This window comes from Sorex fumeus, unplaced genomic scaffold (genome assembly GCF_029834395.1).
Source record: "Sorex fumeus unplaced genomic scaffold, SorFum_2.1 ptg000044l, whole genome shotgun sequence".
In the NCBI taxonomy this organism is placed as follows: domain Eukaryota; kingdom Metazoa; phylum Chordata; class Mammalia; order Eulipotyphla; family Soricidae; genus Sorex; species Sorex fumeus.
In genome coordinates, this window is record NW_026606101.1 from 36,577,510 (window position 1) to 36,601,187 (window position 23,678).

The following is a 23,678-nucleotide window of genomic DNA, read 5'->3' on the forward strand; positions in this document are numbered from 1 at the left end:
TGTAAATGTTAAACTAAATGGCCAGGATGAGAGAGAAGGGATTCAGGGGGTTAAGAATGTGGAAAGCTTCAGAATATCATCCCACCGTTATTCACTCAACAAACAGAAATGCCTATAACCTATGCTACAGCACCAGGTGAGGTAAGAAAACAAACAGGCTAGAGGATTCAGAGTCACCAAGTAGTCACAGGACTGCTGAACAGTGTGTGATGGTGGAATGATGTTCTCTCACCTCTCCGTTCCCCAACACTGTGCTATGCCTCCCGCAGGAGGCAGCAGACTTCGGGCCCTTTGCCTCAGGCCCAGCCACTTGGCCTTCTCTGGCCAACATATGCCGGTTTGAACTGTGCTCTTTCATAGCTCCGCCACAATCTCTGACCTTCATGAGTCACGGAAGCCTCAGTCTGAGTTCCCAAATGAGGACATGTAGAAAAGACCTCTGCTCGACCTGCACAGCCAGGAGCCAAACCCAGGTAAACTACAGCAGAGCATAGCCACGCAGCTGAGACAACCCAGACCAGTCAACCTTTGGCTAAGTGAACAGAAGCGTAAGCAAGAACAACTGCTGGTGTATGTACTGTATCCTGGGATGTTTGTTACGCAGCCTTTTGGCAACAGCTGACTGCTATAGACGACTTCCACAAAGGGAATCGTAAGTCACTTAAGGACAACTATCCCCCAGGTTCACAAGAACTCAAAACTGCTTACCAGGCTCACCTCCTTTCTTCTTTGAACCAGATTTCTTCTTTGCAGGAGCCTCTTGCTTCAGTGCCTCCTGGCTCTGGACCACATCTGCATTCTTGCCCTGAACAGGAGCTGATTCTGCCTTTTTACCCTGACCAGCAGATGGATCTGCCTTTTTGCCCTGGTTGGGGGCCCCTTCTGACTTTTTCCCCTGGTTAGGCATTCCCTCTGCCTTTTTGCCTTGATTAGAGCCCCCCTCTTTTTTCCCCTGGTTTCCAGCACCTTCTGCCTTTGTGCCCTGATTAGCAACTGAATCTGCCTTTTTGCCCTGATTCTGAGCCCCCTCTGCCTTTTTGCCCTGGTTGGGAGCTCCCTCTGCCTTCTTGCCTTGGTTCTGAGCCCCCTCTGCCTTTTTACCCTTAGGACTCCCCTCTGCCTTTTTGGCCTGGTTCTGAGCCCCTTCTGCTTTTTTGCCTTGATTCTGAGCCCCCTCTGCCTTTTTGCCCTGGTTCTGAGCCCCTTCTGCTTTCTTGCCTTGATTCTGGGCTCCCTCTGCCTTCTTGCCCTGGTTCTGAGCCCCCTCTGCCTTCTTGCCCTGGTTCTGGGCTCCCTCTGCCTTCTTGCCCTGGTTCTGGGCTCCCTCTGCCTTCTTGCCCTGGTTCTGGGCTCCCTCTGCCTTCTTGCCCTGGTTCTGGGCTCCCTCTGCCTTCTTGCCCTGGTTCTGAGCTCCTTCTGCTTTTTTGCCTTGATTCTGGGCCACGTCTGCCTTCTTGCCCTGATTCTGAGCTCCCTCTGCCTTCTTGCCCTGGTTCTGGGCTCCCTCTGCCTTCTTGCCCTGGTTCTGGGCTCCCTCTGCCTTCTTGCCCTGGTTCTGAGCCCCTTCTGCTTTCTTACCCTGATTCTGGGCCCCTTCTGCCTTCTTGCCCTGGTTCTGGGCTCCCTCTGCCTTCTTGCCCTGGTTCTGAGCCCCTTCTGCCTTCTTACCCTGGTTCTGGGCTGCCTCTGCCTTCTTGCCCTGGTTCTGGGCTCCCTCTGCCTTCTTGCCCTGGTTCTGGGCTCCCTCTGCCTTCTTGCCCTGGTTCTGGGCTCCCTCTGCCTTCTTGCCCTGGTTCTGGGCTCCCTCTGCCTTCTTGCCCTGGTTCTGAGCCCCTTCTGCCTTCTTGCCCTGGTTCTGAGCCCCTTCTGCCTTCTTGCCCTGATTCTGGGCCCCTTCTGCCTTCTTGCCCTGATTCTGGGCCCCTTCTGCCTTCTTGCCCTGGTTCTGAGCTCCTTCTGCCTTCTTGCCCGGGCTCTGGGTGCCTTCTGCCTTCTTGCCCTGGTTCTGGGCCCCCTCTGCCTTCTTACCCTGGCTTTGAGCCCCTTCAGCCTTTTTGCCCTGGTTCTGGGCTACCTCTGCCTTTCTGCCCTGTGCACTGGAGGTCTTGGCACCCACCGGGGACACAACCACCATAGGCACCTCCTTGGGTGCAGTGTCAAAGATGGCAGACTTGGAGCCAAGAACCTGGACAGAATTCACTACAGAACTGACAGCTGGTTCCACCTTTGCCACTTTTTTGTCCTTCTTCTTTTTGTCCTTAGGGGAAGAGGCCAGCTTCTCTTGGGGCATGGCTGCCACGGTGGCTACTGGGGTGAGAACCACAGGGGAGTGCAGGGGGCTTGGAGCCGCAGCTCGTGTCGTGTCTTTGAGGAGGATGGTTGCATTGGGAGTGGATTCATGGTCTGGTATCTTCCCGTTGGGTTTCTCTTCTTTTTTCTTGGTCTTTCCTTTCTTCTCCACTGTTTTCTCCTTCTTTTTTTTCTCTACTTTCTGGTGGTGAGTTTTTGCCATCTCCTTGCGCTGGTTGGCCAGGGCTTCTTCGTATGATGTCTCCTTCATGGAGAAGGTTGACACCAGAAAGATCCCAATGGCAGAAACAACCATGAATCCGCCGAAGACCACCACTCCCAAGGTTTGAGTGTCATAAAAATCCATCCTGGCTTGCTTCCCTTCTGCCTGCCAAACACAGACACAGAAATCACTTTTCAGAGACGGAGGCATTTTGACAAGTTCCATCCCCAACACAGTCATCAAACTTAAGGTTTCACTAATTCTTCAGACTAATGAAGCCACGGAGGAACAAACCCAACTGAGTTCTGAGATCACAAATTCTTTCCTTCTCCTCTTTAGAGGGAAGTCCTTGTACTCTTGTACAGATATGAACAGTCAATACTAGTGCTGAGAGATAAAGCTCGACGGAGAGTGACAGCGTGTGTGTCTAGAAATGGGACACAGAACACCCAGCAGTCTCAGAAGTCACACCCCAAATCAAGATGTGTGGAGAACGATGCAGGCTAGGTAGTCAGAGAAGGGACTGCTGGGGACTCTGACAAAAACAACTCTCCTAAACTAGCATGCAAATGTCCCCTAGACATAGCTGACTTAGTGAGGGCTCATTTGCTTTTTTCACATTAGGCCAAAAGCCCTTTTTTCCCCTCCAGGTGAAACAGATGGTTTAAAAAAAAAATACCACCCAAGCCAAACCAAGTGTGTCTGGACTCTCTTCCACAGGCACTGTGGCCAGCAGGCCCTACATGGGCCACCTCCCCTCTGCCACCTCCTGATTCCCTAGTGCCAATAAACCACTAAGAGTCAGAGTTGAAACCTTGCTTTACAATCCTGCAAAGTGATAAAGCAACTGAAAAGGGGGAAACACCTTTGCCAGCAATAGCTACCAAACAGCTAGGAAGCCTGCAGTTCACACACTGAGAAACTGACGTGTCCATTTTGGGAAGCCCACCAACTAGTAGGTTCTAGGTGTGGCGTTTTGCAACTACAGTAGGGAAGACAGAATCAGGAAGCCCCATACTTGCCTAGGGAGGGGCCCAACCACCTAACAACACAATTCCAACCAAGAGAATGAGCCACCCTGCCCATCACCCATGGACCAAAGTCCAAAGGCTCAGAAACATCTAGGTCCACACCTTCCTGCCAAAGGCTCAGAAACATCCAGGTCCACACCTTCTTGTCTGATTAATCCATCAGGCTTCAGGGAGGGACTCCGAGAGGCTTATTTACTTGGATGCACTCAACTCTTACCAACTTTTTTTGATGCCACACTCATTTTTGATGTCACATTCCTGGAGCTAGATTGGACAGTTTAACTCATTCTCCCTTGAGAATGAGCCACAGCATCAGCATAAGAAGGGTGGGTAAGGGGAGGCGGAAAGGGAAAGGGGAAGCAGAGAGGAAGAGGTAAATGGTTACCTCTTGCCCCCACCAAAACTCTTGATTTGCAGTAGCAGGCTGAGTCCCGGCTCAACACTTAGGAAATTGAGATTCCTTTTTCTCTTGAGATTGGGAGAAGACACTTAAATGGGAGATTGTCTAAAAGGTCTCAGCATTATGGTTCTAATCTGATCGTAGGAGACAGAATTTTGTGCTGCTTTCCTCTTAAATCCTCTGCAGGAAAGGGTTTAAGCGCCAAGGAGAAATACTTCTGAGTATGTGCTACACACAAAGGCAGGTCCTCCGGCTGCAGCAGTGGCTTCACTTCCTCAGGACTAAACCCCAGTTCTGCAGGACCAAGTCAGACCCCACCAACCAGCGGGAAGGACATCTTTAACTTTGATTTCGTTGCTCCTCCCAGTGATACAGACTTCACCATTCATGTCTCTGTGGATTAAGTGTTGCAAAGGAACCTGGCCCTCTTCAGCCCAGGAGCGGTGCAATGGTCAGGAGTGTGGGGATAAAAAGGCTTTGCCAGGGGCTGGAGAGATAGTTCAGAGGGCAAGGCGCTTATCTTGCATGCAGCTGGGCTGGTTGCAATCTCCAGCATCCCATATGGCCCCCCAAGTCCACCTGGAGTGATCCCTGAACACCTCTCTGTGCAGTCCCAAAACTTCTTTTTAATGGTTGGGGCTTGGTCCACCTCCACTTGTTTGTGGAGATGCCCAATTAAAACCCCAGGTCTTTTACCAGAATCTGAGAGAACTTCACAGTGTAAACGTGTTCAAATACACAAATTACATGAGGATCCCAATATTCAATTTGCTCAGAAGACAAAAATTTTCTGCAACACTCTCTCCTCCAATACAACCCCAGAGCCTCAGTCACCCTGGAGAACTTCCCAACTCTGCCAGTGGTCAGGGCTCCAGGGTAGCAAGACCCAGGCACACAGTGAGGCCTGTGCTCTGACAAGCACTACAGGCACTGGGAAGCCGCCTGGTCTAGGCAGCAAAGCCAAAGTTGAAAAATGGGCCTGGGCTCTTATGCAAGGTAGGCAAACTGTAGCACTGTCCTTCCTTTGTTCATTGATTTGCTCGAGCGAGCACCAGTAATGTCTCACAACAAATTATGAGACTTGTTACTGTTTTTGGCGTATCAAATATGTCACAGGTAGCTTGCCAGGTTTTGCTGTGTGGGCGAGATACTCTTGGTAGTTTGCCGGGATCTCCAAGAGGGGCAGAGGAATTGAAGCCAGGTCGGCGGTGTGCAAGGCAAATGCCCTACCCGCTATGCTATGGCTCCAGCCCAAAGTAGGCAAACAGGGGATACAAAATATACTCTCTGTTCAGAGTAGACCACTGTGTAAAAGCAAGCTTAGACCAGTATTTCTGCTCTGCAGCATACACGAATGTTATATCTGACAGTGGCATGAAGACACTGTCCCAACCTTTTGCAGAACAGGCTGCTTTAAAAAGAAATGACATTCCCAACACTAATTCCAAAGTGAGAATTTCTTGAAAGGAAGTCTTTCACGGGAAAATGAAAAGCTCCAGTCTTAGGAGGGGAGACACGGAGAGTCCAGGCAAAGATTGGAGCACACGAGGAGCAGAGACGTGAGCCAGGAGAGACAGGCTTCCTGCTGCTCTGTGGCGTCGAGCAGGAGCCACACAGGCATGGAGGACGGAGACACTTGCGGAGCTGGGACAGCCAGGCGCTCCCAAGGGAGTCTCAAGATTAGCCTTCTGGGGCCCGAAAGACAGTTCAGAAGGTTGGGGCCTGATCCCCGAGCAGAGTCAAAAGCAAGCCCTGGGCACAGCCAAGTGTGGTCCCAAAAACCAAACACACAAGAAACTCAGCTTTCTGAGAGCCTCCCTTCTGCAAGCCTCACTGTCTTAAAGATGCCCCCCACACCAAGTAGAACCCCCCCCACCCAGGGCCTTCTGTCAAGACTGTGCCTCAGTGGGCGCCTCAGTGGGCAAAAAGTGAGACCACAGGTGTACCTAACCCATCCACAGGTACAAATGGTTGGAACCCGAGGAACCAACATCTGTCAATTCTGGAACTTCTATGAAGCATGTACTTACTGTTGCGAGCACGCTCTAGTGTACAGTAGACAGGTGAAGGACTCCGAGGGGAAGGATGCAGGGGTCACCTGGAGGGCAAGACCACTAGCAGGCTCAACTGGCCGACACTTGCTGGCACCCAAAGGGTCGTGAAACAATGGAATTTCTTCTCTTCCTAAAAGAAACAGAGTTGGGGAACAAACGTTAACAGGAAGCCCAAATTCTTTAAACACAGGATAATTTGGTTAATCTATGTGGTCCAACCTATCCTTGGTGAATGGCAATGGGTTGGCTTTAGAAAAAGATTCTCACCCTGGGTCTAGGTCTCCTCACTCACCAGCTGCCCCATACTCAACGGCTGTGGGAGTGGGGTGTGACATTGGTGGGGATTCATGGTACAGACAAAGAGTAAAGAATAGGTCACCAGATCTACTTCCGGGGCACAAACTGACCTTCCAGGAAGGTAAGAAATTAAATCAAAAAGAAATGAGTGATTGTGCAGAGAGCTCAAGGCCCGGAATGCAAGTCCTGCATGCCAAGGCCCTGAGTTCAACCTCCAGCACTGCACGGTCTCCGGAGCACCACTAGGCCTCAGGAGGACCAGCACCATGTCCTGGGCTCCATTATTGATCTATCAGGCCCTATTGGCAGACAAGAGGGCCCCCTGAGCACTGCAAGGGAATCTCCCCTCATAAGACATTGAAACATAGACCCAGAAGACAGTTGCATCAAGGTCATTGTCTCTTGAATAATTCATATATTTAAGAAAACCATGTGACCACCCATTGACCTTACACACACACACACACACACACACACACACACACACACACACGCACCTCTTATCTCCTTGCATAGAGCCAATACCTGCCAATGTGTCACTCAGCACTTCCATGTTTGTTTACATCACAAACGTGTCCCCACCAACTACAGCATGGCTGTGACTGCTGGTGCTCTATAACTGGCATCATGGTAGGTATTACTTTGGAGAATCATTCTTATTTAACATACATCGCTTAGCTCACTTGACTTCTCTATATTTAATCAAACCATAAGTGGAAATGCATCCACACACCTATATATTTAAATTGCTATGGTCTTCACAGGCTGGAGCGATAGCACAGCCAGTAGGGCGTTTGCTTGAAAGCCGCCGGCCAGGCCGAGCCAGGTTTGATTCCTCCGCCCCTCTCAGAGAGCCAGCAAGCTACTGAGAGTATCTCACCCGCACGGCAAAGCCTGGTAAGCTACCCGTGATGTATTCGATATGCCAAACACAGTAACAACAAGTCTCACAATGGAGATGTTACTGGGCCCGCTGGAGCAAATCGATGAACAACGGGAGGACAGTGCTACTGTGCAGTGCTATGGTCTTCACACATACAACACTGTAGTAGAAAAATGCCTCCTGTGCCCATGTGTGGGCTTTCTAGGCTGGACCCACAAACAGACCTGGGTACCTGGGACACGGCTCTATTGCGAGTGCTGCCAAACAGCTCCCCAAATAGGCAATGTTGCAAAAAGCCTTCCTCCCTCATATCTCTGTCCACATGTCCTACTGCAATCAAACATGGGACCAATAAGAGAGATGACACTGCATCTTCTGGGCTGGAGGCCCTTTTGAGTTCTTGCCTGTGTTACCTGCCCACAGCCTCCTCCCATTTTCCTAATGGGCTGCTGCCTTCTCCTGTCTGACAGGTCCTTTATGTATTCTGGATATTAATCACTGGTTATTTGGAGGTGCTCAAGTCTCTTTTAGCCAATTTACAGTGCTTTCTGAGCATCAACCATTAACCACAGTGAAATCCTATTTACTCACATTTGCCTTTTTTTTTTAATCATTCCTTGCTGAAGAGCTACTCTGCAGTTATAAAAGAATGTTGCCATTTTTTGTTTAAAAACAAAAAAGAAAATTATTATATTCTTAAATTCAAAGAATTACCGATTCACATTGGTTAGAAGCAATACATCCCTTTAGGCCTAACGTTAAAGGGAACAAAATGGCTGATAGAGTGAAAAAAATCACCCTAACACCTCTGACCTCCTGTCCCTTAGGTTCTGATCACTGGGACAGAGACAGCCAAGTGATAGCACTTTACTCCCCAGTAGAAGTAACTTTCTTCTGAAAACCTCAGTAATGCTGTTCAGAATTGCTGATCACCAGGGATTTACTTTGACAGACAACCAGAAACAGTGCTCAAACAAATTTTCTCCATCCCTTGAATTCCACAGCACTACTTGGTGGGTGCTATCTCAAGTTAGTGTGCCCCTAGTCCCCTCATCCACACCACCCCCCATCAGACTCACGGCAACCTCTGTCCCATCCAGTTTGAAATATCTAGGGGTCAGTTGCTTGGAGACTGCACTTAGTTCCACCAGAGTCCTCACCTACAGCCTGGGTTAATATCACATTTCCAGTCTACGCATTCTCCTCAAAAGTCCTATTCAGATTTGTATTGTTGAGGTTACAGCTGAACATGGACAGCAAGAACTGACATGCTACTATGGGGCTACTCACCAATGAATACAGTATGTTTGGTATTTTTGTATTTTGCAGATAGTTTTTACAATGTTTGCTTCTAGAAGCTAGCGCATACTCGCTCGCGCTCTCTCCCTCCCTCCTTCCCTCCTCTCCCCTCTTCCCCTCGGTCCTCCCTCCCCCTCTCTCCCCGCTCTGTCCCTTCCCATGGAGGTGCTCAAGGCTATGGTTTCTCTTTTAGCCGTGCTCAGGGAGCTCAGCCATCTCTGGAGACACTTGCTTAGCGCTGTAGGCATGGATGAGGTCTTACCTGGGCCTGGTACCTGACTCCTCCCCAGAAATGCTTGGGGAGGCAATGTGGGGCCAAAAGTTGATCTCTCACTTGTGAGGGGGCAGTGTCTCTGACTTTTCTGACACAAGGGGCTTTGAGCTATTATCAGGAAGTCACAAAAGCTCAGTAATGAGAATCTCTTCTGTGTGATGAGGACAAAGCTTTCAGACTCCTTCAGACACCTATGCACCGTAGCACTGTCCTCCTGTTGTTCATCGATTTGCTCAAGCGGGCACCAGTAACGTCTCCATTGTGAGACTTGTTACTGTTTTTGGCATATCAAATATGCCACAGGGAGCTTGCCAGGCTCTACTGTGCGGGCAAGATACTCTCTCTCGGTAGCTTGCCGGGTTCTCTGAGAGGGGCGGAGGAATACAAACCTGGTCAGCTGCGTGCAAGGCAAACGTCCTACCTGCCATGCTATCGCTCAGGCCCAGATGCCTATGATCCAGAAAAAATTATTTTTATGTGATCCAGATAACACACATACATATCTATGTGTATGTGCTAACAAATACATATAAAAATAGACAAACAATAAAACTTTCATGATACAATACTAATACATGATACAAACGTATTATCTGGGTGACCAAAAAGTTTTTTAAAGTCTTCCACCCCAAAACACTAAAGACTACAATAGGTTCAGTTGATGGTTGCAAAAAACACTGATTCAGATTCTACTTAGTGAGTTTTGCCAGATTGTGGTCAATTTTTATAAATATATGTGTCATGCTCTATAGGGTGAAGGGTCTTACATGTATCCTTCGCTTGAGTTCAGTAATTTTCTTCCAGGAAAAACACTCACTCATTTTTTATCTTCTTAACTGAAAGGCTATTTAGAGTTTTAATATCTTCCCACCATGAGCAAGGACATACCAATTTCTCTTGAGAATCTCAATATATCTTCCTTTTTTTTTTTCCATTTTGGTTTTGTTCTGGGGCCAAACCTGGCAGTGCTCAGGGGTTACTCCTGACCCTGTGCTTACAAGTACCATATGTGGTTCCAGGGATTGAACCCAGGTATGCTGCATGCAAGGCAGGCACCGACCACTGTACTATCTCTTCAGGCTTCAATTTATGCTTTTTGGGGAGGTCCTCTTATCAGATAACATGCATCAGAACTATTAAACATGCCTGATAACAGTCTTTACTGCTAATATACTTTCCATTACACCTAATTTGTCTGATTCTTTGAAAAATTGTAATAGGGGCTGGAAAGGTTAAGATCCATCCATGCCTTATATGCAGTCAACCCTGGATGATGCCCAGTCCCCATGGCTGCCTAGCACTGCAGGGAACAGCCCTGAAGGAGATCCCTCAGTTCTATCCAGGTTTCCTCCAGTACCACAGGTCCTAGTAGTATTGCACCCTCACTCCCATAGCTGCTGGGCAAGAAGTGGTCCCCAGGCATCATGAGCAGTAGTTCAGAAGCTCCCTCACCCCCACACTAAGAACACCAAAAAACAAATTATACCAATTTGTGGGAGACTAAAGTTGGTCGACAATTTTTTGAATTTTCATAACTTTCAGTTTTCCTATGTCCATATATTTCGAATAAAGTAAAAATAACAGAAAGGGGCTGAATGGTTGTTTTTTAAGACAAGTGTAACAATTGTCTTTTTAACTGGAAGATTTATTTCAACATTTATTGTGATTTCCATTATTATCAGATCCTTACGGTTCCTACTCATACCACTTTTCTTTGCTCTTTGCGCTTGTTCTTGCTCTCTCTCTCTCTCTCTCTCTCTCTCTCTCTCTCTCTCTCTCTCTCTCTCTTTCTCTCTCTCATGCATCTGATTGGACTATTCAACTTTTACTTTATTTGGAACTTAGACATTCTATTTCTTCTGTGTGCGAGCACCCTTTAAAAATGTGTGTGTGTGTGTGTGTGTGTGTGTGTGTGTGTGTGTGCGCGCGTGCGTTTTCAATACTACACTTCTCTTACATACTTCACCAATGTTACTTCCCTAACATTATAAGCACTAACTGTGGAGGTGCCCTTTATCTTATTCGATCCCTTTTTCACTTTAGGGCACCTCTCAGTCCTACCCTATACACATAATCCAGAATATGCATTACGTTTTTTTCTCCAGAGAGCTGATGTTCAAATGACTCAAACGCATACCACAGCACACCCGTGACGAGCTCTTTTAGCAACGACTACTTCTTATCACTTTAGTCAGAACCTTAGCGCCTTGAGAAAACAAAATTCACTCTTTATGAATGGAGTGATAAAGTCTGGAGCCACAAAAGGTGGCTGTTCTCTTCGACCATGCTGAAGATGTTATATGATTTGTCTTTTGATTTTTTTCCTTTGGGGAGGGAGGTGGTGGGTGGGACTATTGGAATGAAAAATATGCTATAGACAAATTGCTATTTCTTTATAATACCTTTAAAAAAACATCATTACTATAAAGAAATTGTTATTTATAATACCTTTAAAATCATTACTTTTAAGATACACCTTTAAAGTTTTAAAAATGTCAAAATATTTTTGGTATGTATTTTTATCAGTCACTGTTTTCTCTGAGTTAGAGGAGTCCCACTTTCCTAGGGGTCCTGAAAATCAACTGAGTTTAGTCCTGTGAAGATATTCCAGCCCCTGCTTCTCTGTGGCATAAGTCCTAAGTAGAACTCACACAGATGCTAGCTATTTGGAGAAACACACACAGACTCCACTGTCTCTTCGGCTGAATGGAACAAGCACCCTCATCAGGCCTTCTGAGTTCTCCTGGGTTTTCTCCTGGTATTCTTCTACCACAATAACCTGGTGTTCTTTGGATTACCCCCCCCCCCAATTAATAGTTTTCCTATTCCTTTAACCATAGCTAGTATCTTATCTTTGGTGGGACTTTCTATGTGACAAGCCTGTTTGAGTTGAGTGTTGGGCTTGCCTCCAAAGAAATGTTTCATCTTTGTTTCTAATAAGCCTTCAGAGAAACCAGCAGTCAAGGACAATACTTTGGTTTTTGGATCTAGATTCACATACGGGATAAAGAAGCTTTATTATTATTATTATTATTATTATTATATTATTATTATTGGGATGGAGCGATAGCACGGCCAGTAGGGCAATTGCCTTGCATGCAGCTGACCCGGGTTCGATTTCTCCACCCCTCTCAGACAGCCCGGCAAGCTACCATCTCACCCACACGGCAAAGCCTGGCAAACTACCCGTAACATATTTGCTATGCCAAACACAGTAACAAGTCTCACAATGTAGACGTTACTGGGCCTGCTGGAGCAAACAACGGGAGGACAGTGCTACAGTGTACAGCTTTCCTAACAGCTGTACAGCATTCCATTGTGTAGATGTACTAAAGTTTCTTTAACCAGTCATCTGTTCTCGGGCACTTGGGTTGTTTCTAGATTCTAGCTACTGTGAACAGTGCTGCAATGAATGTACAGGTGCAGATGTCATTTTTACTATGCCTTTTTTGCACCCCCGGAATATATATTCTCAGAAGTGATATTGCTGGGTCATATGGAAGCTCAATTTCCAATTTTGTTGAGGAATGCCCGCTTTCCAGGAAGTCTGGAACAGTTGGCATTCCCACCAACACTGAAAGAGAGTTCCATTCTCCCCACATCTGCGCCATCACTGTTCTTGTTCTTTTTGATGTGTGCCAGTCTCTGTATTGTGAGGTTATCTCATTGTTGTTTTGATTTACATCTCTCTGATGATTAGTGATGTAGAGCATTTTTTTCATGTGCCTTTTGGCCACTTGCATTTCTTTTTTGAGGAAGTTTCTGTTCTCCCCAGTTTTTGATGGGATTGAAGGGTTCTTCTTGTACAGTAATGTTTGTATATGCCTTATCCAATGGATATTTGGGTAAATAATTTTTCCCATTCAGTGGGCACTCTCTGTATTCTGGTCACTGTTTCTTTTGAGGTGCAAAGCTTCCGAGTTTAATGTAGTCCCATTTGTTTGTTTCCACTTGTTTGGTCAACGGTGTTTCATCCTTAAAAATGCCTTGAGCTTCAAATATTATGGGGGGTTCTGCATACACTTTCCTCCATGTACCTTATGGATTTAGGTCTGATATTAAGGTCTTTAATCCATTTTGATCTGACTTTTGTGCTTGGCATTAGACAGAGGTCTTAGCTCATTCTTTTGCATGTAACTGTCCAGCACCACTTGTTGAAGAGGGTTTCATTGCTCCATTTCACATTTCTTGCTCCTTTATCAAAGATTAAGTGATCTTGAGAGTCTGTGACAGAATATTCAACTCTGTTCCATTGGTCTGTGGGTCTGTTTCTATTCCAATACCATACTGATTTAATTACTACTGCTTTGTAGTAGTTAGAAGTTGGGGAATGTAATGCCACCCCTCTTCTTTTTCCCACAAATTGCTTTATAAAGCTACTCGTGGGCGGTTTATTGTTCCATATGAATTTCAGGAGTGTTTTGTCTATTTCTTTGAAGAACGACATGGGTATCTTTATAGGGAACCACACTGAATCCATATAATGCTTTGGGGAGTATTTCCGTTTTGACAATGTTCATCCTCCCGATCCATGAGCATGGGATGTGTCTCCATTTCTTAGTGTCCTCTTTTACTTCTTGAAGTAGTGTTTTGTAACTTTCTTTGTTTAGGTGCTTCACCTCTTTAGTTAAGCTGATTCCGAGGTACTTGATTTTCTGAGGCACTATTGTGAACAAAATTGTGTTCTTAATATCTCTTTCTTCTCTTTCATTATTTGTATATTGGAAAGCCATGGACTTTTGATTTTGGAGCCTGCCACTTTACTATACAAACCTATTGTTTATAGGTACTTTTTTTGTAGTCTTTAGAATTTTCTTAGTATGTCACCCACAAATAGTGACCTCTTCCTTTCCTATGTGGATGCCCTTGATATCTTTTTCTTGCCTAACTGCTACCAGGGCTACACAGCAATGTGCAGGTACAGAGCAATAAGGTGCCGGTGCCAGAAACCAAAATCAGGAACACACACACACACACACACACACACACACACACACTGCATTTGCTTACCCCCACCCCTGTAAATATTCTTTTATTAGCTTCTTGGTTTTTTTTTTCCTTGATTTGCTATTGAAAAATTCAATAGCAAATTTCTCTAGAAATTTATTTATGTTTCTGCAAAATTACCGACAAGACATAAAAATCAAAGTCATATGATATAGGGTATTATACCTGTCTGAATCTTCACATAGATTTAATCAACACTTATAACACTGTGCTATTTTGCACAAATAGTTCACAGTAACCAGTTCTCTTTTCAACATATACAAACCTATAAAGAAATTCCATTGTATGCTATTGATGAGGGTTATCTGTGCCCTTTTTTTTTAATCAATTTTGCTTGCTGCTCATCAATACTCATCATCTTTTGTTAAAAAGTTTGGATTTGCTCAACTTTATTATCTGTTTCATGAATTCCTTATCATTGTTACTTCTTCCTGATTGGTTTAAATTTATTTTTGCTTCTGTTACATTTGGAGACCGATGTTTACTTGCTAACTAATTTCCATCTTTCCTTCTATTTTAATGAAGTTATAAACTCATCCCCTAAACAACAGTTGTATCTCAAGTTTTAGTGTATAATTTTACCATTCAAAATGTTTTTTTTTCATTTTCCTTTGGGGGAGGGGGTCTATAAGTAGCTACGAGAATCGTATTTAATTCTTTTTTTTTTTTGGCTTTTTGGGTCACACCGGCAATGCACAGAGGTTACTCCTGGCTCTGCACCCAGGAATTACTCCTGGCAGTGCAAGGCAAATGCCCTACCTGCTGTACTATCACTCCAGCTCCTTAATTTAATTTCTAACATAAGAGGGTTTTCTATTTTCCTTTCAATTAATATTTCTGAATTAATCAAGTTGGGGTTATAATAGCAGCTCCATGTAATTTCAGTTTGATATTTGTTGCTTTTAAGATTGCAGGTATTATGGAGAATGGGTAGGGATTGGTGTTTGAATATTAAATGTAATCAAATATTTGAACTAACTCATTAAAGAAAATTTTAAAAAAGGTTGCAGATATGGCCATTTGAAAACTTTGAAGTCATATACATATCAACTGGTTGAGTGTTTTTATTTATAGTCACAGACCAGAGTCCTAATTTTTACTTTCACTGTCTCTTCAGCTGAAAGTTGTAAATAGCAACAGAGTTGAATATTTAAAATTGGGTGTGTCATCTTGATGTTTCAACTGAGCCAACATACCTGTAACATGAATACTGATATATCTGAACTTTAATTTAAATCTTACTTTGTGTTTTTTCCCACCTGCACAGGGATTCTTTTGCTCTCCCCCTTGCCCTCATTTTTGGATGTTTATTTTCCAAGTGTTCCAATCCTCCCTCTACAATGAGAGGACACACTGCGTCCATCCCTTAGCAATCACTTTTTAAGAACAAAAATATGCAGGGGTCACAAGGTTCCTTAAAAAGAACTACTGAGTCAACAGCTCAGGCAAGGGAATGATCATGAGTTCAAATCCCCAGGGTTCCAGACACCCAGTGAACCAGGCAGCTTCACTTCTTGTGCCTGAGAGCCCATTGTCTGTGCACCCCCCACCTCACCCCGCGTCCCCCCCCACCCCCAACCAATGCACAGAACTTCTGGTTTCAACACAGCTGAGTGTGGTGTGAGAACTGAACAAAGGGATGTGACCCCCTCCCCCACCCCCATTCTCCAACAAGCACCAGGAGTCATAAGAAATGCAAAGGTCAAAGCCAGAAAGTATGACTTCTGGCAAGCACAAATGTGAGAACCATGGCCGTTAATTTATGTGCCTCAAATGAAGAGGGGGAGTCGCAGTAAGCATGGTGCAAGCCCCGAAATCAAAAGAGTGCAAAGCTCAGTGAGCACTAAGGCCACAAGTGCAAGCCCTGCAGGGAGCACCATGGCTCAGGACGAGGAGGTCACAGCAAAGTATGGGCGCCATCCGCCAAAGCAACATCATCACTGCCCACCAAGGAAAGAGGGAGAGAATAATAAAACCCACAACTTCATCCACTCCACTAATTTCATGGTCCCTTTACTGCAGATAACACTATTGTGATGTGCTTAATCTTTTTCACCTCTCTTCTTCACTGAAAAACATTCTTTTGCATTTGTTCAGAGATGCCCAAATTGCTTCTTTCTTTATTCTCTGTGGTTTGTGGTCTGTGTATCTCTTTCCATTTGACTTTACTTTCTCTCCAAGAACATCCTAGAGAATTGCCTTTAGTGAATATCTGTCAGAAGTTAATTAACTATCTTGGTTTTTACTGGTCCTAAAAGTTGTCTTCATTTCTCTCACTCTTGATTTTTTTTTTCTTTTGGATGCTGAATCACTACACTTTCCACATGTGGGCTTTTACAGTTACTTTATTTGGGGATGGATATCTCACCCGGTCTATAAAATTCTGTAGATATGAACTTACTCAAAAAAAAAAACTAATTAGCCACACTCTAAAAATCAAGTCTTGAGTCTTAATTTACAAATTTGATCTTGCAAATTCACCCATTTGGCTGAATCTGTACTTTTTTTCCTGTTCTATCTTCCAATTCATCTAGTCTCTGCAATTGTGTCTAATATGCTGCCACTCCCTTCTTTGAAAGCTGTCTCCCGCAGGTCTCTGAAATCCCATTTCTAGGAACAGGTTCCAATGAAAATGTGGCAAATGGTCACACCCAAGTCAGGAGCAAGATATAATATATCTTATATAGTGTAATTTCAATGATAATGAAAGCCCAAATTAGAAACTATCCAAGTACCTGCGCAGAGTAAAATGGATGATCTGTGATATATATTTGTGATGAGTACATGTTCAAGAACTAGACAAGACTAAGAAGGAATTAGCCCAACGGCATTGAAGAATCACACCCACATAAGACTGAATGCGAGAACCAAGGGCCTATGCATCTGATCCCACTGACAGTTCCAAGTATGTAGTATGAATGAGAGTCACTGGTCCCCTGGGAACAGGCTGCAATCGGAGTCATCACACCAGGAGCTGGGGGCTGGGAGAGGGAGAGAAGTTATCTCCTTCTTGAGCTGTTCCTTTCAGACATTAGTAGGTTTGAGGAAGTTCACTGACTAAACTCCTGAATGCAATTTTCTGTAGATTTAAGTTCTTTTGCAAAGAGTCAAAAATACATGCATGCCAACTTTGAGAGGGAAAACAGTCTCACTGCTCTTAATGCCTAGAGAGTTGGTCCTAGCCCTTTCACTCCTGCCCTCTCCCAGACCTTTCGTCCATGAGCTGTTGCCCCCACCAAGGAGAGGGAGTTGACTGGGGCCAGAGCAGCCTCCAGCCTCCTGACCCTCGGCATCTGAGGCCACATCCACTGCTCGCTTCCTCATTCATTTTTAAAAGCTGCACAGAACACTACTTAGGAGCGCCCAACTTAATAGGGATAATGTCTCGAGAAGAAAAAAGAAGTAGCTGGGATTTGCAGTCATAGTTAAAGGGGGACTTTAAAATGTCCCTAAACACATATATTCTTGACTAGGGTTGTCAATAATTTAACTATTCTGCTTTGGTTTTGTTTTGGTAGTGTTCAAGGACTACTCCTGGCTCTGTGCTCAGGCTACCATGTGGTGCCAGGGATCCAACCCAGGCCTCCTGTGTGTAAAGCATGCACTCAGCACACGGAGCTCTCTCTCTCTCTCTAGATCAATAGTGCACTTATTTGTCAGCACTGGCTCCTTCTTCCTTCACAATCACTGTGATTGTAATGAAATTCTGGGAGAAAAAAATGTTTTTCTTACTACTATAGGCATCTAGAACTGACAAAGAAATAAAATTGTATTCAACGAAAATAAATCTACATCTAATTTCTATTCAGAAGAAGTCTTAATTGACAAGAAAATGGGTTTTTGATACAATGAAGTTGCACATTTTAAGCATTGAATGAGAAGTTCAAAAAGCCCCATCACCTGGGTGTGAAGCCAGAAGAAGGGCTCAGCACCCTCCCTGGCCGGCTACCCGCCAGAAGGGACTATGAATCTAGGACTTCCTTTCCAGGGCTCTGTAAAAGCACAGGTAGGGAGTGGGGGAAAACAAAGGAAAGGACTGGCCTGCCAAGGCCTTTAACCAGCCCTTTAGCTGCCTCCATCTCCCTCCACCTCCCCTGACTTCCCGGTGCAAGTCCTCTGAACACAAAGAAAATCACCTCAGGAAGCTAATCTTATCAACTCCTCTCCCTCCTCAGTTTGACCAAGTCTGACTAAAAGAGAATGGAATGCCTACCCTAAGCAAAAGAATTTCCCTCCTACCTACCATCAAGGCACACGCTTGCTTCCTAGATAAAAAAATCCACTTCTTTTCAGAAGGAGCAGGCACACTATGCAACCAAAAATAACATGTTGTTGCCTGAGTGTCACCACCAATTGCCAATTATTCTGCAAGCCCCATCTAACTTAGGTGCATTGGCTCTACAAGGGAAATGAAAGTTGCTCACCACCTGCCAACTGGCTCCAGAACCAGTGAAAAATCCAGGAAGGAGCCAGGCATGATGAGGTATATCCAGATGATGTCTCTGGAGACAGCTCTGAGATGGGCAGCCCCAGCCCCGGAGAGCCCAATACCCATGCATCCAGGGCACTCAAACCCTGGCCTCTGCTGGCAGAGCTATGGCAGTCTGCACTGACAGTACCCCTTCACTGTCATGGCTGTTCTTTTCCCAACTGGACAGAGCACTCCTGGCAGGGCTTGGAGGAATATGGAGTGCCAGGGATCGAACCCCAGTCAGTCAAGTCAAGTGCCCTACCTGAAGTATTATGACTCTGGCCTCTGGAATATGTTTTTGTGTGTTGACAACAGAAATCCTAGGAATCCAGATTGGTTACAGCTAAGTAAGAAAATAGTCCTAGAACACAAGCACCAGAAAATCATCTCCTGTGCTTCAGCAAAAACAGACCAGCCATCAAGCCAACCTCTGCTCTGGACATGAGGAACACTTGGGGCAAACCAACCAGACACATGCCTCCACTAGCAGAGCACGTGACCCAGTGACAGAGACACCAAAGTCATTCGCCCCGCAGCATGGCAGGCAGTGTGATGAAGAGAGAGGCATGCAAAGAGGTGGCACAAGGACCAGGAGCCGGGGGAGGGGTGCATCAGGGGCAGTCGCAGGCACTCCACACTCAGCAGTCAGGGAGCAAACACTTCACAGATCTGAAGATGCTGGAGAAGCAAACCATGGTGGTCACTAGTAAGAAATACCCCATAAAAAGCCAGTATCACAGGTAAAGGTCCTCCAGCAGAAATGTCTCTGAGAAAGAGGGGAGGCCCATGTGCAGTGGGAGTGAAGCCCAAAGGAGAGCAGAGACCATGGAGCACTATAATGATTCTGGCCATGGAGCTTCTTGAAGGAGTCACAGGATCTGCTCCAGGAACACACTGGAAAGAATTTAGGGCACAAGAACCCATTCTGGAGTTAGTGTACTAAGCCAGGAAAATACCCATTTTGGGCGCTTAGGGGTCAGGTCTGGACCAGGAAGGCACCACATCTGTAAGAATGGGTTAATTCTGGCTCTACTGTGAAGTGTAAGCTGATGGGATTTGCTAGTGTACAGGATCCAAGCAAAAGGGTCCAGGTGCTTGGGACAAACAAGGGTTTATAACCTGAAAGATGGAGCTCTCTCAGTTCACATGAGGGGGAAACTGAACCTCAGGGAGAAAAGTCAAGTCCAAGGTCAAACCACTTATTTCTGGAATTCATCCCCACCCCACCTCCACCCACACCCCTGGCTTTTCCCACAGACCAGGCTGTAACTAAGCTGGAGACACTGAGTATCCATGTCACCTGGGAACACAGACCCACACTCCTCACTTTCGGATACTGGATGAACAGGTCCTCAGGGCCCATCAAGGATCTAACATTGATTAGGGTGAGAACCGGTGTACAGGCCCTACCCAAAGAGGGCAACCACAGTCCTTGGTATCCCCGTGAAAAAACAGACCTGGTATACCCAGAAATCCTAGTTTTCCCCCAAAGGAACTCCCAAATCTAGAGTGTAATAAAAACATGGTTTGTAATGCGGCGCTGGCAAGGAAAGTCTCATGGGCAGATCAAGTTCAAGCCATGCAGGGCACCAACTGGGAACCAGTCTCAAGGCAGTCTGAGGCTGACCTTGTGTATGCTCACACCTCAACCAGGATTAGCGTATGGAATTTAAAGTTGGGGCTTCAGAGAGTCATTTCTTCCAACTTTTGAGTCAGCAGAGGGTATTTATTGTGACTATAAATAGCTGATAACTTCCGGTACACTCTTAGCAGCCCTCCTCTCTGACCCGAGAAAGTAAAGAAGCTGCCTATCAATCATGGATTTTTTGTTAAGTTTAGGTGGGCTATTCACAAAGACCACACAAGCACCGCCATAAAGGCCAAAATCCTACCCAAATACTCTCCAGTGAACTTTCCAAAGTTCCATGGAGCATCACAGTATCCAGCAAACAAGTGACTAACAAGGTCACAACTTATGCTGCTCAAGTATGACAATGCCAGCTATCTGAACACAAGCAGGTTGGCCAAAATAGCCAACTCAGAAATGACCAAAATTTATGAGCTGCCATTGTTGCCCACTGCTAGAGAGGTTCGCAGTGTCATTCTTGGGGCTTTTAAAACACCCTGTGTCTGGTTTCCAGACATGGGAATCAGGTTGCCTGCTTCAGGAGGCGCAACAAAATTTGTCTGCTAAAGAAGATAGCTTCTTAAAAAGTTTCAGATTTAATGTTCTATAATGCTATGTGGCCTTCACTGCTCAGACTCTCCTTAGAATTAAATATTTACTTTGCCTACCAGCCATATGCTTTCCACCCAATACCTAGTTCCCGTGTTTGCTATGTCTGACCATTTTGTTCTTTTTCGTGTCATCAGCTCTAAGTAAAAGTCTCTCCAGGGCAGGGCCATTATATGATGCCTGCCTTACACCCAGACACCCCCATATCCAGATATGTGATTTATAATGTGCACAAAGAGCTGGGAATAAACGCTTTCCAAACATAATTACTTTAATAGATTGAAGTGCAAGATATGCTATCAATTTACTGTTTCGACTATAGGGTTTTTTTTTTTTTTTTTTTTTGCTTTTTTGGGACACACTGATGATGTTCAGAGGTTACTTCTGGCTTTCTACTTGGGAATTACACCTGGCAGTGCTAAAGGGACCATACAGAATGCCAGGGGTCGAAACCAGGTTGGTTGTGTGCAAGGCAAACGCCCTACCCACTGTACTATTGCTCCAGCCCCCTCAACTTAATATTTCTAAATATTTCAGAAAGACGTGATATTCAGAGAATACCAGTTACCAAAGACCAGTACAGTCCAACAGAAATCCCCACTCAAAGCTCCACTGATCGACACATGGTTCTGGAGCACTTAAAAGTATTTCTAATACTGTGACTAAGAAACTTGAATTTTAAATTTTATTTCAATTGTTTTTTAAAAGTTCAAGTAGGTTTATATATCTTATTCTGCTAAATATCATGAAAGCACAAGTACAAGTCTTTTGTTCTGACAGTCTTTTCAAAAGAGTTTTGTGTAGCTAACTGTCTTGGAAGATTGTACAGTATCTCCCGCCAGAGCAGAAATTTGCTTTTTTATGTAGGATAATAATCACTATGTTTGCTATCAGGCAAAGTTTTGCTGTGGCCCACTACTAAAGGCTAGGTTTCTTAAATTTGGGAATTCTCAACAAAAGATCACTACATCCACATTGAAGCTGGTATATTTCATTTCCATGTCACTAGAGGGTCTCAAGGATTTGATGTGACCATTCAACTGTGGCTGTTCATTGTGCTGTTAAGTAACAAGGGTTTTATTTTTATTATTTGCTCTGGAAAGAAAAAGTTTAAATAGTTCCACGTAGCAAGTGCAGGACAACACAGATCTTTGGAGTTTTGTCTGTTGTTCTCTATTTTCTTGGTTTTGGAGCAACACCTGGAAGTGCTTAGGGCTTACTCCTGTCTCTGTGCTCCAGGATCTCTCCAGGCAGTGCTCCACAGGATCATATGTGGTGCCAGGGAATGAACCTGGATCAGCTGCATGCAAGCCAAGTGCTTGAGGATCCTGACCAACACAGATCTTGACAAATTCTTTAGATAAGAACTAGGTCTTACCTATTTATATGTATAGCATTTGAAGAACCACCACATACACAGGACATGCTTCGTAAAAAATGTAATGTGCCTTCCTGCACTGCCACTTTTTCAACTGATTCCCCAACTTCCGTTCCAACGGAAGTTCTTAATTTCCATCTTCCAGTGCTGAGTGCCCCTTTAGGTACCTACTGCCCCAGCAGGTGAACACTCAGAAGCAGCCCAGGAGGCTGCTACTGGGTAACAAAAACTGGCCTAACACAACCTGACCTGCTGGCCTTCAAAGTCTGATCAATTCAAATGGGAACAACCATTGCTACTCTATAGACCAGGGGTCGCAATAGCTATATCTTGCTGTAATTCACTACCCTGTAGCAAGGCCTATATTCATGTCAAAGTTAGGGGAATTGACTCTGAACAGTAAACCTTAAAAACCAAACTGAGTTCAGCTACATATGTTCAATGAGATAAACAGAAAAATAATGACAGTATTTTAATAGGCATGGTAGTCTTACCTCATTGAGTCAACACTTGGGATTATGGGACTGGCTTTAAGCATCTCAGATATAGGCTGTACCGCTGGATAGTACAGTCTCTGTGTTCATGACTGATTTTTTTTTAATTCTACTAAATCAAGGTTTTAGCCAAGAAAAATCAGATGTCTTCAAAGAACTGTTGATTCCCTGACTGTGGTGATTCCCCTTCTTGGTTCAAACTCTCAGGAATAAAGGAACAAGTGGGAAGAGACTGGGGTGACACCTTTAAAAAGGTGCCCTTACTACAGAATAAACCAATATTCCAATTAAATCATTTGCATTCAACCACTTAAACAACTTGATGCTGTGTAATTACTGCAGCCTGTTGACTTAGGGCTCATTTCAGCAAAGAGCATAATTGCTCAAATGTGACTCAATGATTCAGGATTTATTTAAAACTCTTCCATCACTGAAAAATATTCCTGCACCAATGAACCACTTTAACGCATTATCTTTAGAGATGTTCACGGTCTGATTCCTAACTGGAAAAAGAAAGGGAATGAACAGCACTGTGTTACAGCACTGTGTCTTGCCATGGGACGCCCTCTACTCCTCACCTCCCTGAAACTCCTTTTCTTGTCTCCTTCCCAATACAGTCCTTCTTCAGATCTCAAAGGACCCAGAAACTCTGGCAGGCCAGTCAGATTTGCACCTTTTCTCCTGGACAGGAAAGAAGGATATAGTAGCTCCAGGACCTCAGGACCGGAAGCATCTTTCTGGAAAGGAAATGGGCTGGCTGGCCAGAGTGGGCTGACCTTTAGAAAGTTCACAGAAGAGTGAAGACGTCATAACAAGCAAGTAGCACAGCATTATGCTACAGATGACCAAGATTCATGTGCTGCTAGAGAAGGGGACATTACAAAAACTGAACACAGACAACATTAAGAAAGGCAAAAGATGGAAAGGAATCGATGCTCTGGCCCGCAGAAAGTTGGTGTCCAGCGAGCAGCTGTCTTCCTGGGAATGCGGGACAGAAGACAGCAGCTGGATATGCAGCCTCAGATGGAGACCCTTCTTAGGGTTTTACGTGTCCCCACCCCCACCCCCGATTCTGGAAAATCCTATCTGATGTGCCCCACTCTTTAGATTCTGGCATGCTGGGCAAAGGGAGCAGAGGTGTTAGCTACTCAGAGCTTTCAAAGTTTCATTTCCTTGGCTCTTCCCAGTCTCTGCTGACCTCTGACCTCAGGAGTTATTGCCAAACCGCTTTCTGTTTGCACAAGGTCCCAGTTTTCTCCAGCACTTGTCCAGCGGCTGCCTGGACCCTACTGTGAGTGGGTGGTACTATCTCCAGGTTGCAGATAAGGAAACCCGGGTTCAG

The 23,678-nt window shown here is 45.1% G+C and overlaps 1 protein-coding gene across 5 annotated transcripts in view; it reads right to left on the reverse strand.

Annotated features, from left to right (window-relative positions):
* RRBP1 (ribosome binding protein 1) overlaps positions 1–23,678 on the reverse strand; it is a 53,099-nt gene that overhangs the window by 27,860 nt on the left and 1,561 nt on the right. For all 5 annotated transcript variants that reach the window (XM_056121503.1, XM_056121501.1, XM_056121500.1 and 2 more), the window contains exons 2-3: positions 5,974–6,127; positions 709–2,677 (exon numbers count right to left, since the gene is read on the reverse strand). In XM_056121503.1, coding sequence (XP_055977478.1) covers positions 709–2,656 — 1,948 coding nt within the window. In that variant the 5' untranslated portion in view covers positions 2,657–2,677; positions 5,974–6,127. The remainder of the gene's footprint in view (positions 1–708; positions 2,678–5,973; positions 6,128–23,678) is intronic.